This window comes from Strigops habroptila, chromosome 7 (genome assembly GCF_004027225.2).
Source record: "Strigops habroptila isolate Jane chromosome 7, bStrHab1.2.pri, whole genome shotgun sequence".
NCBI lineage: Eukaryota > Metazoa > Chordata > Aves > Psittaciformes > Psittacidae > Strigops > Strigops habroptila.
In genome coordinates this window covers 46,177,650-46,196,400 of record NC_044283.2, presented here as the reverse complement: position 1 = coordinate 46,196,400, position 18,751 = coordinate 46,177,650, and the positions used below count along the sequence as shown (strand labels likewise).

Below are 18,751 nucleotides of genomic sequence, written 5' to 3'. Positions count from 1 at the left end.
TGTTCCTCATAGCATTTTCCAGTGAGATCATTAGTGAGATACATAAAGGGGGCTTATAAGAAAGATAGAGAATTTTACCAAGGCCTGTGGTGACAGGTCAAGAGGCAATGGTTTTAACTGAGAGTAGATTTAGATTGGACATAAGGAAGAAGTTTTTGGCGATGAGGGTGGTGAGACACTGGAACAGGTTGCCCAGAGAAGTTGTGGATGCCCCTTCATTTGAAGTGTTCAAGTCCCTGCCTGTCAAAGGAGGGTTGGACTAAATGATATTTGAAGGTCTCCTCCCACGCAAACCCTTCTGTGATTCAGTCCTGAAAATAATTTGGCCTATTTGACAGGTATTTGGGTGTTGGAATTGATGTCTGTTCTTTGTTCACCAGTGTAATGTTTAATATCCGGTGCAAGTTACCTGAATTCAGTTCTTTCTTCTTTTTATCAGCCCAGCAAGACCTGGGCTGAAACTGTTTTCTTTCTGGGTAGTAATGCTTGATTCAGCTGTACAGGTTCTCTCTGTCTCTTTTGTCAGCATAGGAGGACACTTTCAGGAAAGTGCTTATGGGACCTTGGGTTTTTGTCATATGCTTCTGGTTCAGAGGAATGCTTTGTGCTGTGTTTGCCTAGCTAGAAGAAGAAAGCATTTTGATTTCAAACCAGTGGAGAGAGTGTGTTCTGCAAACCAGACTTCTTTTTACCTTGCTGCATTACTCTCCTTGATGGCATATTGATTTACTTTACTCAGCCAAGTTGGGCCAGGCCCAGCTTTCTGCCCAATTACGTGTCTCAGCATCTTGCAATTTCAAATCTTAAGCAGGACTCAGACTTGTTCCTCCGTGCTGGGATCAAGCTCTGTAACTGCTCTTCATAATGAGCAAACACGGTACAGATATACCTGGAGGCAAAAGCAGTGGGTTCCACCCCAGACATTGAACACCTTCTCAGCAGCATGTGGGATTTCTGCTCCTACAGCAGCTTCCTACTTTCCCATGCGGCATCATGCAAATGAACAGGTCTGGGCACAGAGATGAGTTTGAAAGTTTACTTTATAGGTGCTTGAGTCCTCGTCTCTGCAGAGGTTGTGTTCTCTGTTGAGGATGTGCAGGCTAAGGCATCTTGACCATAGGTTTCTCCAGCCGTTACATTTCCTTCAGAAGGTTTCTTTCTTTATATAAGAGCGGCAGGTAGCTTTCTGTTCAGAGTCTGTGCTGATTGCCTAGCCATGGATGTTAAGTTGGGGCAAAATTTCAGATCACTTCTTTAAGAAAACCAGTTCAGTCTGGTCCAGTGTTATGGCGATGTTTGCTGAGATGGCTAAGCTCAGAGGATGTGCTTTGAGCTCCTAAGCTGATCTTGGTGATCACTGTTGCCAAAGGGATTTAGCCATCTGAATGGGGTCTGGGTGTCAGATGAACATGAGAATAAGTGAGACGAGATGTGGAAATGGAAGGAGTTGAGATGAGTGCAGCACCTGCACTTTCCCTGACAGGTTTTGATTTGAGATACTAGCCTGGCTCAGTGTCTCCTGAGGTTCAGCATCTCTCTGATGCTGTGAGGGGCAGACCTGTCTTACTCCTGGCCACTTGCTTCCCGTGTGCTGGCAGATGACTGACTACCTTGAGCCAGCTCAGCTCAGTAACCCTCCAGTAAATGAACTGTTTGTAAAACTGTGAGTTCTCCGGCTGTCTCGGCAGATCAGCTCAGCACTAGAGCTGGTTCCGGAGGGCAGCAGGGTGTGTCTTTCAGGAGCAAGCTTCAGACTGACTGCTGTCCTGTGAAAGAGCCACCTGTCCTAACTCCCTCCCGCAGACCGAGGCCTGGTGCTTGACCAGTGCCTTTAGACTGCCTCCAAACCTAATAAAATCATCACTGATTTAGCTGCACTGCAGATGAAACTCCAGTGGAGTATTACAAAAGCTGCTTTGACAATCATGCTTCCTTTTTGACAGAATAGTTACTGTATTTTTAAGTAACATCTTACAGTGCATATGGCTGTATAATTTACAAATTGCATATTGCTAGCCTGGAACAATAAATTTTGTATTCAGATACAAAATGATACTTTGTTAGAGCATGGATTTACAGTCTGAGAAATAGTGATGTTTTCCTAATTTCTCTTGCTGGAGGTTGGCCATACAGGACTGTCCTCAGCAGAAGACAACACTGTAGCTCGTACCAGCAGTTCAGCTTTTATGCAAGTAATAATTATAAGAAAAAAAGTTTGTATTTATTTACTGGCCAATTATCCAATTTTTTAATTCTTGGTCTTCACTGGAAGATGAAGAGAAATGCAAAAGGAAAATGAAGTCATTAATGTACTCTTTGCTTCTAGCTTTCACTTCATTTGATTGTAAATTGTTTGCAGTAAAATTGCAAATTAGTAGCTTGGATAAAGCTCTATAAATTCCTTCAATATCAGATTTAAATGAAGAGGAATTGGGCCTCTAACCTTCATAGAGTGTAACTGTAGCTGGATGTGTTCCTAGGGGCTAATTCCTCCCTATCATTTGCTTGAACTCTCAATTGCTCACTGTTTAATGCATTATGCTGGAAAATGCCTAAGAAGATGTGAGATGGAAACTTAGGTACTCTCGTTACTAAACATGGATGTCAGAAGACATGCTGCATCCCACAGCAGGCTTCTGAACAGGAGTGCTTCTCAAAAACCCACACTGCTTTCCAAGAGTAGTGCAAAATTTACATCCTGAGTTGGCAGAAGGTGAGACAAAGGTTACACTGAAAGTAGGTTTTCTACATTTTGTAATAAGAGCATGTTGGAATAGCCGTTCCTCCTGGAAAAGAAAAATACCACAAGAACTTCACAGTTAGTTGTCTCCCTGTGTTCCCTAGGTACAGGGAAAGTGTCCTACAATGTAGGTAAGGTAAATTTTGGTTTAGTGTGAGGTATTACTACTGTCATTTTATTTATTTTATGACTGAGATAACTTCTTCCTGTTAATCACGGAGCTAAAAGAACTATTCTTCCATTCTCAGGCCTGTGGAGCAGAGTTTTTTGTCTCACCTGTATTGCTTTTACCAAAAGCCAAAGTGATAGGAAGAATAATCTTTACAGGCAATCATCCAAACTTTTAGAGAACAGCCACGGAGAGAGATCCTTTTATAGAGGGTCTTTTGGGTGTTTGGTGACTATGGCCAGCCTGGAAGAAATGGTCGATGGCTGGAGGTAAATCTGCATGTGCTCGTTCTAGCTGAGTGTATGGGAAGAGGCCACTTCTGTGATGCAGAAATTTTAAGCTCCGATTCATGTGCGTAAATAACTGGATTCAGGTATTAATTAGCTTAATTTGGAGAACTGAAAATTAAAGGAACTCCTGTCTTCCTGTCAGAACAATTTTGTCTGCATTGTGCTGTCTGATAAATCAGATTGCATAAAGGGGGTATTGTGTGGATTTTCCAGGAGCACATCAGAATATCCTAATATTAGACCTTTGTGTTCCTTTTCTTCTCTGGTGCACTCCTTATGTCTATGGAAGAGTTTCTGCTCCCTTTAATGTCAGTTTGAACTGCCTTTTTATGATATGTGGTGGCTCCTGTTAGCTATATGGGGTACTAGTCTGGTTGTCAGTGGGGAAGGCTTCTTTACCTCAGGCATTCGAGCTACAATGCTAGCCACATGTCCTGCTTTTTTGGACTTTGAACCTCTGTCTAATTCTAACTCATTTTCCCTGATCCAATGATCCCTCAGCCTGGAAAGGCTAAGCTGCAACACTCATCTATCGTCTGCTTTGTTCAAGCCGTGGGGAAGTAGAGTAGTTGCAGTTCTGTTCTGTTTGTAAAACAACAAGCAAGAGCAAAATGCTTGACTAGAATGAGCAAAAATAAAAACAGAACTGTGAGGCAAATCCTATTTATCTTTCGCACTGGGTAAATGCAGCCATACAGTCTGTGAGAATGCTGGGGTGGGAATGCTGGGGTGGGAATGCATTTACAAGGAGAGGAGGTCACCTGCAATTGTTAATAGTATCATTAAGCTGAAATGGAACAGGGAGATAAAAGATACCAGGATTTAGGTTTGAGTTTTGTTGGTTTGAGTTGTTGTTGTGTGGTTTTCGTTTGTTCATTTTTACTGCGTTTTGTTCTGCAAAGATGAGAATGTCTTATCTGTGGCTTTGTTGCTTTGGACAGTTTGTGCCCTTCTTAATAGTTGCTTATCCTTTTGAATTAAGCTACTCTGGTTTAACAGTACTCAGAAGCCAAGCATCAGAGAAGTGCTAGATGTCCCTGGCCTTTTTCAATTATATATAGATATATTGTGTCACTAGAAGAGTTAAATTTCACCAGTGCCAGGGTAGCATACCTGGTATGCAGTCACCTCATATGCTGGCTCTGCAGCTTTTATTGCTTATGCTGTCAGTGTATATTAAGAATTAGTGAGCAGTGTGCACTAGATTGTTTTAGACGTGGTTTATATATTATTCCTAACATACCCTGACAGACCATGCTATCCCAGCTGTGCTGTGTTGGTAGTACTGGAAGGAATATCAGCAACTGTTGTTAAGTTTAGAACACAGGTTCATTTACAGCCTCAAATTCTTACTTATACAGAGCTTTATGAAGTAGGCATATGCTGCGATGATTCACCTCTTCTGTCCAGAGGTGAATCTGTGTGAGGCTTGTTGCCAAAAGTAACTTCCAAATTCTGCACAGATTTAGCAAACCATGTATCATGTTTCGTAATGAGGAATATTTTCAAACTTGCCTTCTTCCTAAGGAGCAAGAAAACATGTGATTTTTAAAGAAAACACTATCTGTTGGCAGACAGCAGAAGAGAGAATGCTTCTGCCTGCTTCCTGAATTAGGCAATGGTTGTTGCTCAGTTGTTTGTGAAATTGGTGGTAGACCAGTCTGTGCTTAGAGGGCCTGATCCTAGTGCTGTTGGACCATTTGAATCATTTGTGGACTGTGGATAGACTAACATTAGATCTTTCATGTTCAAGCAGACAAATAAATGATTTTTTCTGAGTGCTTTGTATTTGTTTCTCATCTGTCTTACGTTTCTCCTGTATATCTCGTATCTATAGAGTGGTGTGAAAAAGACTCCAGCTCTCCAACTCAGAGGGAAGAGAGGGAAGCTGCTATGACAGTTTTAAGTGGAGAAGTCTGCAAATGGGGAAAGATGGGGAGGATTAAAAAAATAAAAAGTGAAAAATAGGGACAGGATTGGTAAAACATGAAAAGAAAAACATAGGGAACAGGACAAAGGAGGAAGTGAAACTGAAGGAGGAAGGAAACTGAAGTGTGAGTGTCAAAGAAAAGAGAAAATGAGGGAAGCAAATAGAGGAAAACAGATTACATAGTTATCAAGTCTTTTTTTAAAATATGTAAAACCAGAAGTGTTTCAGGATGTGAATGTGTATGTATAGAAATGAATATGTAGTTTGAGCCTTTTAAAATACAGGCTGTAATCTTGAATTTTTCAACTCAAATTGGAGACCTGTGGCTTAGTGGAGCCGTATCCCATTTAGTTATACTAACAGATGGACACATCAGTGATACCTCACATAGAGCATTCCTCTGTCTTACTGCTCCTCTGCCCTGGGTTGTCCCTATTCTGCCATATGGCCAACAGTGATACATGGTGAGGTCTTAAGAGCTAGTTCTACTGGTGAATGACTGCGGGTGAATAGGTGAATGGACTGAACAGTTACCTGCTTTTGAAATGTAAAAATGTGTGTGAGACTGAAGGGTGGAGACAAGTAACATCATGCTTACCATGTTGTTCTGGATGAAATTGGGGTATCTGAAGTGGGGCAGTAGTCAGAGTGGTAAAAACAGCATCCAGTACATGCCTAAAGCATGTGCTAAATAGGCAATAGAAACATCAACAGAAACAATCAAGAAACTTTTCCCCTGGGGACAACATCATAGCACGTTTCTATAAAACTTGTTTGTTTGGGAAAATGTGTATGCTAGTTAATTGAAACATTCACTCCTGTCAACTGAGAATTGACGGGAGGAACACCAAAGCAGACAAATAGCAGCAAACTGTCTGCAGGCACATTTTTGGAGCCCTGTCTAGTCTACAGCATTTGAGTTCTTCCTTTTACCAAACTATAATGTGAAAATTTCAAATCAGCAGTGAAATATATCAAGAAACTTAAAAGCAAATGCAGTTTGAAAAGAGAGGGAAATGTAGTACTCAGATCTTCTGTATATCAGGGTAAAGGAAACATGTTTTATATTGTTTGTGTATTTGCAAAGCTGTGTTATTATTAGAAATTAATCTCAAACTGAGGAGCTCAAAATAAAACTCCCTTTTAGGAACAGTTGTACTGCTCAGTTTACCACACTGATATTTATGGGCAACTAATCTAAATTCCTCTATCCCTTAGAAACCATCAGTCCTCTTGAAGGTGGGAAGCATCTTCCCACACTGTCAAATTTGAATGTTTAATCTAGAGAGTGAACTTGAGTTGAAATGCAACTCCTTTGGCAATGGAAACTGCCTTTGAAGTTTCTGGATCTTCTACATTCCATGTTTCCTGTTTTAAATTGAAAGAACAAAGCACTCTCAAATAGTGCACTGTAAGCACCCTGTGAAACCTGCATGTCAGTCATCTGGCCAGCTGACATGAGGAGCCAGACAAAAGGAGGAGGTCTGGGGGCATTTCATTCATCTTCCCGTCAAACAACCTGCCTGAGGTAAGAGAAGTTCATGCGACTCAGAGCTAACACGGTCGGTCGTATCCTCATTTACAGGGCAGCCAGACTAAAGGGTTCATTAAAGAAAGCTTACTCCTGTGCTTTGTTGGCCAGGATGATGAAATACCCCATACTAGCCATTGTAGGACTTAAAACTATGATCTCTTGGACAGAAAAAGCCCCAAATTCTTTGCACCTCCCTTTCCCTTAATTCCATAGGTCATTTCTAATCCAGCTCAAATAGGCCTTCCTATTTTTCATTGTCCATAGACCATGACTTCTCTCAGCTTCTAGGCAACAAGATTCATGCTCCTACTTAAACTGTGAAGCTTCTTAGGATGTGCCTATTTTGCAGGCATGAAGAAACTCAAGCCAGATGAGGTTTGTGACATTAAAAGCTTCATGCGTGAGAAAATAAGGAATTGAAATCAACTCGAAACTCATTTAATTACACCGGGTCTAGAATATTATTTTCAGTCTAGACTGAGGGTGGAAATAATTTTAGCAATACTGATGATAAATCTGTCATACTGGGCTGAATCATGTCTTCTCGTCTTCAGGTACTACCTTGGAGCATTAAGTGTTAAGACTTGAGGTTGTGCTATCTCTGTGCAGAAAGTGGCAAAAAGTACAGTGTACATTCCAGGAGCGCAGAGATACAGAAGACAAATTGGTTGAACAAAATCAGCTTGTGAGTAGGGATCAGGTAGTTGAAGTTGGATCTAAGCAAGGCAGGGGTGAGGATAAAGGAGAGCTGGAGGATGCCTTTGGCCACGTCTCAGTTGTCCTGTACAGCGAGTAGTTTAGAATCACTGCTGGATTCTTGTGTGCAGCAAGCTCTTGAGTAGCAACCTCTGGGATTAATGATTTCTGCCATCTCTAGTTGATGGGGAGATTCTGTCCTAGCTTAGTTATGATTTTATAGGACTCTTATGTCCCATCCAGGCTGGAGCAATGCAGTGTACATGGGCATAAAGCCACTGGTTCTTAGGCAGCTGCACTCACAGAGTGCTGCTGCATTTCTCCTCGTCAATGTGTACTCGTGGTAGCACAATGCACCATTTCTTTTCTCTGAAGTGCCGCTACAGCTGTTGGGCTGTTTGGCAATCTGAACAGGGAGCAGGAGCCTGTAGTGGCTGCTGACTTTTTGGTGACACCTACTTTGTCAGACTGTGTATCTCAGAAGGCATCTGGAGCAGCTAGGTTAAAACATCTATTGTGTTTACAAACCTGCGCTGATGCTTGAAGAGGTGTTTGAAAAATTGTGTATGTATGTCATTTGTAGGTGAAGTTTGAAAAGCCTGGTGTATATCATATAGATCGTATACTTCATGTATAATCTTAAACATTATATATCATCGTAAAATACTAAACGTCATCTCATAGCATGTGTATCTGCACAGTGTCAGGGATCAAGGTTGGTTATAGATAAAATGGCAGGAGATGGGGAAAAAAATCCCACTTCTTTAACTAAAGGTTCAGTGGTCAGTATGGATATTACCCTTTAAGTAACTAACAGTTGTTTGGTCAGAGTGACTCAAGTAATTACTAGCAAGTTTTGTTGTTAGAATTTGGTTCTTTCACCTACCTAATTACAGAATTCCATTATTTCTTTTTTTTAATGATTCAAGTATTGACTTGCTGGTAGGAAATTTTGGCTAGACTGATGCTGAGAGATATGTATTTCTTTTCTTTTAAACTGGATTCCAAAAGCCAATCAGAAGAATCTGTCCATAACCATGCTGAAAGAGAGTTGAAAGCATCCAAACTTTTTCTCTGGCAAAACCTCTGTAGTGCTATCAGGCAGGTTCTGTTTCTCTGCTACTGATGTCTGGATGGGAGCTGGCTGCTGCTTACGAACCAGGAGTGCTGTGGGAGAGGGTTTGTTGAAGGTTATGCTTGCACTAGCACTTAGTGCGGTGCAGTAGGAACAGAGCCGTACTGCCACTTTGCTGGTCCTGAGGACCCAATGTCCACATGAATGTATTTTTGAGGTGTTGGACTAGCTCTGGTTTGGTCCCACATGCTCCTGTAGTGGCTCAAGTGCCTGGGATGTGCCCTTGGAGAGCTGCTCCAGATTTAGTTACACCCCAAAGGAATCCTGTCTGTGGGCTCCAAGGCAGCACAGTGCTCTGTTGGGAGAGCTGCTGATCTGAACTACAAATTGGCATAGACACAGCTGGTCTTACTGAGTAACTAAATTGAGACCATAGGAATAGGCTCTTGGAGGCAGTGGTAACACTAGTTCTTACTTACTGTTAGCTAAAAAATCAAGGTCCACTAAGAATAATACCTATTAAAAAATTTCTTTTAATGATGTTGTTCACTTGGCTTCAGATACAGGAGAAAATGAGGAAGCTGTTTCTGCTTTCTGGGGCTAAATCAAGAAGAAAAAAGGGAATCCACATTAAAACAAGATGCCAGAAACGCTACTGCAATTATATCTCTGGGATAGCTGTGGATATTTTGACATAGCTTACCATGACTAAGTCACTAGATGCAAGAAGTGCCTGTGTGTTGAGAGCATAAAGCAGTTAGTCTTCTACTAGTATTATTAAATGTTTTTATTTAAAACACCACCACCCACGTTAAAATCAAAATCTAATTACACAAAAGGAAGATTATTCCTGAACAGTCTCGGTTGGAGCATGTGCTGCCAAACCAGATTTCATATGAGGGTGAGTGCATCAACATAAAGTGGGTAATAAGGAGACTGTAAAGCAAAACTGCTTCAACAGTTTCTTACACATGATGTGTTTGCTACAGGCCCATTTTTGAAATGCCATTACTTAAATAAATTAACAAATGTCTGCTTATAGAGCTGTGTTGTTCTGATGTCTCATCAGCAACATCAACTCCTACAAACCTAACCAGACTTTTCACAAACCAGAAGTCTTTAGAGTGCTACACAATTAACTAACTTTACTGTAAAGTTCGTTTACTGAAGGGGAAAAAGACTTTTAAAAAAGTAATTTTTAAGTAAGTACTGTGCTGGGCTTTGTATTTAATGTTACAGTTTGTCATATCTAAACTTTGCAGCCAGTATTTTTTTCTTTTAACTTAAATCTGGGATGAAGGAAGCTATAAATGTTGTTTGCTTAGCAGGTTTGAGTTATTCTGCATGAATGTGAACTTAAGATAGTGTTGGAACTACACTATCAATGGGAAAACTTCTCAATTCTGGTTAAGCACATTTTGCTCCTGGTCATATTGGCTGCTTAAACACACCTTGAACTGATTTGGATTTGTTAAGTTTTCCTCTTCTGTCATTTCTCTCTTCTGCACCCATTTGTATTCCTGCCCTCCAGCGCAATGTTACTCAGAAATCTCTCCTCCTGCGCTGTCAGGCCAGCGCTTAGCTCTTGGAATACATGTTGTTGCAATTTCTACAGATCATGGAAGAGAATTACATAATCTTAAAAGCTATGTCTCTGCTCGCTGCAATTATTCATATTTTTACCCTTATATTTCCATCCCCTCTCACCAGCAGTTCAGCCCAGTCTGATGTACCTTCTGTCGTCTGGGGGCCGAGTCCTGGCCCACATTCTCAGCAGAACAATGTGAAGTCCTGGCAATCCTTTGCTGTCATTTTAGGAGAGGATTAGCTCTTGCATTGTTTTCACATAAATACCGAGACGATCATAGCTTTTGTATGTCAGTGCTTGCTGCATTTTTTTCCCCTTAAACACCAACTCAATGAACAGATTTTTACAATTTGTAGCTCCTCAGTCATTCTGTATGGCTTTTTAATCTCTAGGGCCAGATGGAAGCGTGATCCTTCAGCATTGCTTGTTTTGCATAACATTGGGATTGGAACTACATTTGAATAGCGCATAGTCATAAATGTCTAAGTATATAAATATTTTGCTTTTCCATCCATGTATTTTCTCTTCTAATGTTTTGGTTTGGTTTTCTTCAATGCCAGTTTTCTACAGGGAAAACTGTGACGAGCAAGTAAATGCTCTGCCCTGACACAAGAGTCTTACGCAGAAGAAAATGGTGATTTCGGTCAAGGAGATCTGAGAGAGAAACTGACACTCAAGTGGTAAGTATCTAAAACAGCTGATGACTTACCTTGGTTTCAGGGCACTGATAACACTGCTGTTGGACTGATCTGGAATGATTTAGGTTTTTTTTTTTCTTCTTCAAAAGCTTTATTTTAAGCTCTCCTACAATCCTAACTTTGATTTTAGTTGTATTTATGGATTTATTCTCTGCTGTCAGACTGCAATCAATTGATTGAAATCCATAAATAACAAACATCAAGTTTCAATTTAATGCAGTAACAAGATGCTATTGGAAGAAGTTTTATGTACTTGAGCAGCTTTTTATAGCCAAACTCCCTCCAGAGTCAAATCCCGACACGTTCTTAGCGATAGGAAGCTAATGGCTTTCCCGCATGTTTGTGAAGGCCATGTGACAAATCCTATACGGTAACTGAAGGAGAGGACACTCACGCACCTGTTTGTGGAAGGGTTACATAAAGAGTCCTGCGACATATTTTAGCATCTACCAGTAAGCTGAGCAACTTGACCTGCTTTACCCTTCGTAGCAGAGATGATATTGAATTAACTAGGGGGATGGAGGGGATTAAAAAAAAAAAAAAAAGACATACTAACATGAAAAAACACATTTTATTGCACTTAAGTTATAAGAAAATAAAATTTCTAAGTGAATCAAACCATAGACACAATCCCTTTAAAGGTTGTTTTCCTCCATCATGTCAGGTTGTTACATAACTAAAATTAACCAACTGGAATCTGATTGTTTTAAATCAGACTATAAATAAAACAAAAACAAAACAAAAAAAGGAGGAAAAAAAGATCGCCTAGGATACAGTGTTAAACCACTTTCACAGTTCAGCTTGAGTTGTGGCTCTTGGAGAATGAGGCAAACCATTTGACTCTTTTGTTTCTCATTTCGTTTGCATGTGACATCTTTACAAAAACGTTAAGTTTTTGCTCTGTCAGTTCCTCCCAGCAATAACTGTAACAGCTGTTTCTTTTTTTCTCAAATACTGTAAAACACTAAGACTGACCAGCAACTTTATTGTCATTTTTGTATTTTATAATATTTTTTAAAAATTTTGTCAGTTTTTTTAATGTATGTTCATTCCATTCACCACAGCCCTCACAAAGAAAAATTTCCCCACAGAACAGGCTGCAATAGCTTTGTTCTAAGGAATGTGTTTTAATTTTTGCCCAGAAAAAAGAAAATAAGCTTTGCACACACACTCAATTCTTTATTTGCAGGCAAACTTCACTCTTAATTGTCTGAAACTCTTCCACTCTCAGCCTCTTAGAGGCACAGTTGGCTCAAGTTTCAGTGGCAAAAAGTCTTTTTCTGTAACCAAACTAGAGCAAATTTGGAATTCAGTCTGGGACTAAAACGTCACAGCAGAAACAAAAATAAAAAAAAATAATTTGCTTTTCTTTCTTTCATTTAGCAGCATAAATAAGTTTGGCCACTGGGAATACAGTACAGGGGTGGGACAACAATCCCGTAATTGAAGACCTACTTCTAGCACCAGCATTGCGAATTAAATCCATCAGAGGACTCTCAAAACCCAGGACAACTTGCCACCTCAGAGCAACTTATGCATTGAAGAGTGTAGATGGAAGCAACAGTAAATAGATTAAACAGAGGCTAATACTGTGATTGACATTGGCAATGGTTGGCAAAAAAAAAAAAAAAAAGAGGAATCAAAGGAAAAAAAGAAAAAGCTCTGATAAAACTGTACAAAACAATTCACAGTAATATTTTAGCTTTTCCACACCAGGAATGGACTCTTTGTTTTTGTTTATTTCATTGCAGATGCTCTCTGGTTTTTGAAAGTCAACCAGTGACTGCTCGTAGAGGTTGGAAGGGACCTCTGGAGGTTGTCCGGTCCAACCCCCTGCTCAGAGCGGGGCTAAAGGACAGCGTGTTGCTCGGAGGGGCTGCCGGGACCCAGGGTGGCCCAGGGGTGCACGAGCAGGCTTGCCTGTGCAGCTTCTCTCAAGATCTTTGTGGTAAAATAACCTTTTAATAAGAACTGTAACAATATTTTTTTTTTCACCTCCAAATTGCTCAAGGAGCAGATGGAGGAAAGTAAAGAAATAATTGCACCTGGTTTCATTTCAAAAGTCGCATTTTTGCAAAGCTGCCCCGGTCAAAAGTGTAGCCTTTTTATGTGACGAGACAGCAAATGCCTCTCTTGTCAGTTATAGTTTGTCATCTTTGTCTTCTCCTTCGTAGTCTGTAGGTCTTTAGGATCTGCTGCCCCAAGGCAACATCCTGCACCACCAAGGACAAGGGATATTTTTTTCCTTTTTCTTTTTTTTCTTTTTTCCTTTTTTTTTTTTTTTTTTTTTCCCAGGGGGAGGGACAGGAGAACATCGTCTACACGTTTGGACAAATTCATCTTTCTGCCCTTCACTTCATATCCACGTCAAAGTCCAACACCAGCAGCTTTGTTTCCTCAGTCCCGTTGCGGCTCCCAACCGCACACACCAGCTTTGTGTTAGAAGCTCTGATCCGCCACACGACGCCTCCACTTCCCCCGCTCTCCAATGTGACTAGATTTCGGATAAATTCACCCGTTTTCAAGTCCCAAAGTTTTACAGTCCCATCATCTGAGCTGGTAATTACAAAGTTCTTGTTGAACTGTAAACAGGTCACAGCACTCTGATGCTTGTTGGGACCTGTAACGGTAAAGCAAAACATTTTCATGTGTAATTAGAAAGCAAGGTCAGACAGCACTGCCTATAGAATAAATACCTAGCTATTTGCATACAGCTGTTACTATCTATTAGATGTGTTAACTCAATTTTTGTGCATTAAGAGGTACAGAAGCCTTGCCATGCTTTCAATAAGTGAATGCAGGTACAGGAAAGTCCCCCAGGATTTCCTTCTTTGTTACAGTGAAATTGTTTTGTTGTATACAAACGGGAGGGGGAGTGTGCACTTGGACGATCATGAAAATGAACTTAACCATCCGGAATGAGGTGACTGCTGTAAGCATTTGTCTCCAAGTCCCTCTGACGTGTTACTATGAGATTACACTATCAGTAAATATTGATAGTTATATATTGACATATATACTGTTAAATCAGCAGAATCTGCTTTACAGGGAAATTCCATTTTCTGTTCCAACCAGCAATGTTGCATAAGGTATATGGGAATGATATAAGACCTTTTTTGTAGGGAGGAACAAACCAGTGTGTTCATGTGCATGATGCCTGAGTGGCAACTGTCAAAATAGCAACAACAATCTTTCTTCTTACTGAAATAGAGAAAACGTCTTCCACTCATTTGATTTACTGCAACAGACAGTGTACTTTGCCTCCCGATCCAATTAATCAGTGAGCTTTGAAAAATCCAAGTGACCCCTAAATAAATACGTTGACTGTTTTGAGATGCCACTTCCTACATATTTCTGTGGCTTATTAGGCTAATACACCCATAGCAAATTGCTATCAGTCCAGACCATCTGCCTTTCATAATAGGCAAGTGATCTGAATAGATTAAATTAAATACATTTTGTTCTTCTAATTCAGCGAAAGATCATACTGCTGTCATCAGAAAAATATTTAAGATGTAAGTGGTCTGTGCTTGTTTCTTTGTAATTGTAATTATTTTCAAGTTGGTTTTTTTTTTAGAGAGAATCTGCAGCATAGATTACTGCAGGCAGCTTGACTGACATGAAGGTAGTTTAGGCTCACCTTGCAATGTCTGTAAACATTGTCCTGTTTTAATGTCCCAGATTTTGACTGTAGAATCGGCATTCCCAGACACGAGTATATTGTCCTTGAGTTCCATTCCACTTGTGAGAGACTGGTGGCCTGTTAGCGTGTGAATGCAGTTGCCCGTCTCCACATCCCAAACTCGGATGGAAGTGTCAAGAGATCCACTCACCACATGGATACCATCAAACTACAAGAAAGGTAAATCTATTACAAACAATTACATTAGGATCTTACAAAGAAGGTTATTAAGCATTTAACTCATTAAGTAAGTGCAACATTAGATACTATATATACTATGGAAACTGCATAATGTAAGAATTCAGTCTTAAGTAGAGATGGCCACGTTTGGTATCAGAGCAGGTGAATAATGATCGGTGTGATTTCCTGTAATAGACATGGGCTATGAGGTACCCATGAGGTTCGAGGAGAAAGACTCTGAACCACTGGTCTTTTAGCTGTAATACAACTCCTTTAAACACAACAGAATCCTGACTGTACTGCAGTGTGCAACAGTAAGAGAATGTAGTTTTCCTAATAAAGATATTAACAAGCCAAGACTGCTTTCTACAAGTCAGAGGAACTTTAACCTGGAGAAGGACAACAGCATCAATGCAGAATCATCTACACGAAAGTCGAAACATAGGACTACTCCTCCACATAGTAGAAGGAATATAATTGAAAAATGCTGAGTTTAGCCATTTTATAATTGTAATTGTGTGCAGTAAGGAACTTTAACTTCCAAGTCATTGTAAGGAAAGGCATACAGGCTAACGTGGGTGTCCAAATTCTTGGATTTTTCTGAGCATACAGTATATATAAAGTAAAAATACACAGAACGTGAACTTGTAGAGAAATCAGCTAAGAGGTGAGCCACTTTTGACCAAGAGGACTGAACATGTAGAGAATACAAAGGTGGAAAGTAACTTGAGTGATAGTGACAATAACTTAAGAGTCCAGAATTCTCAAAAAAGGAAAAGAGCAGTAGAATAAAACCAGTGGGCTTCAAGGAGTAATACTTCAATAAATTGAGACTTCCTTCCCATGAGGTTTTTATCTATCTCTTCTCTGAGGGGAAGAAGAGTTCAGGAGAGTTGGCACTTCTTAAAGACACAAACTATCCTTGTGTGAAGGGAAGATAGGAAGTGTAGTAAATTACCAAGACCCACTTGGCTAAAGCACAAGGAATTGTACAATAAGTAGAAACTAGATCAATAGATGTGTTTAAAAGAGCACACTGGGACAAAATCAGAAAGGCAGAGCATAAAACAAGATAAAACTAGTAAAAGCTGCTTTACTATTCTGGAAAAAAAAACAAACCCAAAACCAAACAAGAGGACAGCCAAAATAAAAAATAGCTCACTTATGCTCAGTGGGAAGGAAACACCACGTGAGGCCAGCTATTTAACTTTTTTTTTTTGCTCCAGTCCTCAGCCATCTGAGTGTAGGCTCACAGCCTTGACACCACTGACAACTGAGTACAAGCTTTTGCTAGAATGGGGAAAAAAAATCCACATAAGGCAAGTTGTTTTAAGACAATCTCAGAGACATCTGCTGCTATCTTTGAGAACCCATGGAAAACAGACAAGTTTCAGATGGCAAATACAATTCCTTTCTTTATTGAAGGAGATGATGATGGGAGATGGGGAATTATGGATCGGTCAGCCTAACCTCAATTTTCACAAGGAACTAACAAATCGATCGGGTTGTAAGCCCTTAGCAATGCAGCAAGTAGCAACAAACATAGATTTGTGAGGAAATGATCTTAACCAGTATGATTTATTTTTTTCTGTGACAGAGTAAAAGAGCCATGTGAAACAGCAGATGTCTTGGTTGTATTTTCAGAAAGAGGGAGGCAAATTTGAGGCAGGGATACTATCCTGCTCAGAACTTTGTTCACAGCATTATTAGAGATATCAGAAAGAGTTGCAGGTGGGGTCTGGCATTTAGTATTTTCATGAGGATTTGGGTGACATTTGAAAGAGTAGAACTGACCTGAAGCAAAGAGTGTAAAAGTCAAGAGAAAATTGTGAGGATCTCAGCTTGGCAGGGAATGAATGTACAGCTGCAGCTCAGGAGAATGGAGGCTGGGCAGGAGCCTTTGTTGTAACAAGGGCAATCTGACACAACTTGGCCACGTGACTGACTGGTATCTAATAATGGCAAAGAAGAACCCAATTAAGGGAACTCAACTATCTGAGACTGCTTCTTTTCATAAGACCTGCAGAAAACTCCCATCTTGGATCTCTACAGTCAAACATGGTTGAGCATGGCACCAGGGTTCCAAAGAACGAAGAGAGCAACTGGCATATACAGACTGCTTATCTGCTGCATGCAATTGCACTTCTGGTGAAAATAAACCAAAAAAAAAAAAAAAAAAAAAAAAAAAGGAAAAAAATAAAAAGCTATATAAGGCACATAAAATAATTTTTCACTTCTAGTAAGCACAGATAGGACTTTGCATCCTGTTTTGGGCACCCTGCTTTCAAAAGAGGATGTGAACTAATCTGAGTTCAGATAAAAGGATGAGGAGTGTTAAGTAGCCCAGCAGACTTTTTGGGTGGAAACACTAGAGAATGTTATACTCCTCTAAATAGAACTAAACAAGATTTATGTAACAAATTCTGAAGTCTTTCCCCTTTCCCTGCAAATTAATTGTATTCCATGTACTTAAGGTATTCAGAAAAGAGCTTTAAGGCTGGGCATCAAGACAAACCGCATCTGATACTACTATAGTCAAACACAGAACTGTTTGGATCAGTGGTTGAGCTGTATTTATGAACCCAGAAAGTCTGTGGGTTACTTCAAATGCAGCTAAGGAAGAGTAAGAAAACACAACATGCTCAGTTGTCTTCAACCCCTGCGGAAGGATCTCTGGAAAATGGTAGAGGGTGTACAACTGGGGAAATGAGGTGTAAGAGAACCAGCCATGGTGCAGGGGTGGGGAGGACTGGCTGGTTGTTCAGCCTGATCATTCTATTTATGGGAGTTCTGATGTTTGGGACTATTCAGGCCACAGGGCAGGGGCTCACCAAGCAATTTTAAAGAATCTTTCTGTCCTTGAATCTGTAAGCACCTGCAGCCTCCTGCCCTCTCCCCAGCTTGTTTCAGAATGCCAAGTGTGAATAGTATGACTACGTAACATAACCCAATTATTTGATCCATTATTGCTAGAGTATCAGAGCAAGACATGAATATTCATAAACCAAAACAAGAGCCACTGGTGAAGATAAGGCAGAATAACATAGTGTTCCCAAACTGCCCTAGATGAAACACAACCTTCAGAATATTTTTAAGAGATAGGCAGGTAGTACGGCATTTTTAACTTGCTCGCTGCTTGTCTACAGACTATTCCTCAGCATATGAATGTAAGAGAATTGCTGGAGATGTTTGATAAATTTTACTACATATTTAGAGAAAGGAAACCAATTAGGTATTTTGTTCATATTTTATCTATGATGGTGAGATACACCTTATGAAAGACAAACTTTATGAAAAATGTCTTCAGCAGCAAGCTTTGCTTTCTGAGCCACAAACCATAGTAGTTACATGCTGAATGCAATTTCCCCATTTTGAACTGTCTTTGTTAATTTGTTTTTCAAGTCCTGCCAGACTGTGGTGAGAACAGGCACAAGCATGAAATTAATTTCTTTCGCCTTTCAACGCCTGGAAGTGATGCTTTGACTCTATGAATGAGCAAGACGATCTTTTGGGTTAGGAAAGGTAAGAAGAATCTACATGAGGGCTCTGTGTGTCTTTGCCAGCTTTCTTCTGATGAGCAGTCTGGGTGAGCGGAAGGCAATAGAGCCATGCCACAGAGCGCTACCACAATAACCTGCATCTACAGTAACATGTCGCTGTTGACAAAGCCTCACAGTTGTAGATCTGGCCTCTACTCAGAGAAGAGGAAGTAGAAGGCTGGAGATTTACATCGGAACATTAAAATTTTAGGTTCAGTCTTACTGTGAATTATAGTTTGGAACTGGAAGATGGGACTACAAAATAAGGATAAACAGATCTGCATAATTCAGAACATTAATCCAATGGGGGTTTTGGCATATTTTCAATTACTGTATCATCTGATTTATTTAAAACAGTAAGTTTAGAATTTCTGTGGGGAAAGCAAAAACATAGCTCCAAAACACATGCAAGATTTAAAAAAATACCCAACCAAACAACCCAGCAACCCACAAAACTACTTCATTTGCTGGTATAGAGATTTGGGCTTTATTGTACTGGGTGCTTTAAAAAATGCTCCTCTAAAAAAAAAATAATCTTGGTTTCTAAATTAAGACAACATCTAACTAGTGTAACGGAATGAAAGAGGGGACTATCGCAGATGCCTCTTTTGTTCTTGTGGCCTGTGTAAT

The 18,751-nt window shown here is 40.1% G+C and overlaps 1 protein-coding gene and 1 long non-coding RNA gene across 8 annotated transcripts in view; one reads left to right on the top strand and one right to left on the bottom strand.

The window, feature by feature from the left end:
- LOC115610181 overlaps nucleotides 1-18,751 on the top strand; it is a 62,391-nt gene that overhangs the window by 33,099 nt on the left and 10,541 nt on the right. For 3 of the 5 annotated variants that reach the window (XR_003992147.1, XR_003992146.1, XR_003992144.1), the window contains exons 2-5: nucleotides 10,583-10,702; nucleotides 13,016-13,279; nucleotides 14,402-14,582; nucleotides 17,985-18,104. This is a non-coding gene — a long non-coding RNA (uncharacterized LOC115610181). Of the gene's footprint in view, nucleotides 1-10,582; nucleotides 10,703-12,471; nucleotides 12,669-13,015; nucleotides 13,280-14,401; nucleotides 14,583-17,984; nucleotides 18,105-18,751 lie in introns of those variants that run through there. The other 2 variants (XR_004389928.1, XR_003992145.1) reach the window with 2 other exon arrangements.
- The window catches only part of FBXW7 (F-box and WD repeat domain containing 7), a 175,429-nt gene continuing 167,950 nt past the window's right edge, over nucleotides 11,273-18,751 (bottom strand). For all 3 annotated transcript variants that reach the window (XM_030491263.1, XM_030491266.1, XM_030491264.1), the window contains 2 exons: nucleotides 14,361-14,571; nucleotides 11,273-13,340 (listed from right to left, as the gene is read on the bottom strand). In XM_030491263.1, the coding sequence (XP_030347123.1) occupies nucleotides 13,072-13,340; nucleotides 14,361-14,571 (480 nt within the window). In that variant the 3' untranslated portion in view covers nucleotides 11,273-13,071. The remainder of the gene's footprint in view (nucleotides 13,341-14,360; nucleotides 14,572-18,751) is intronic.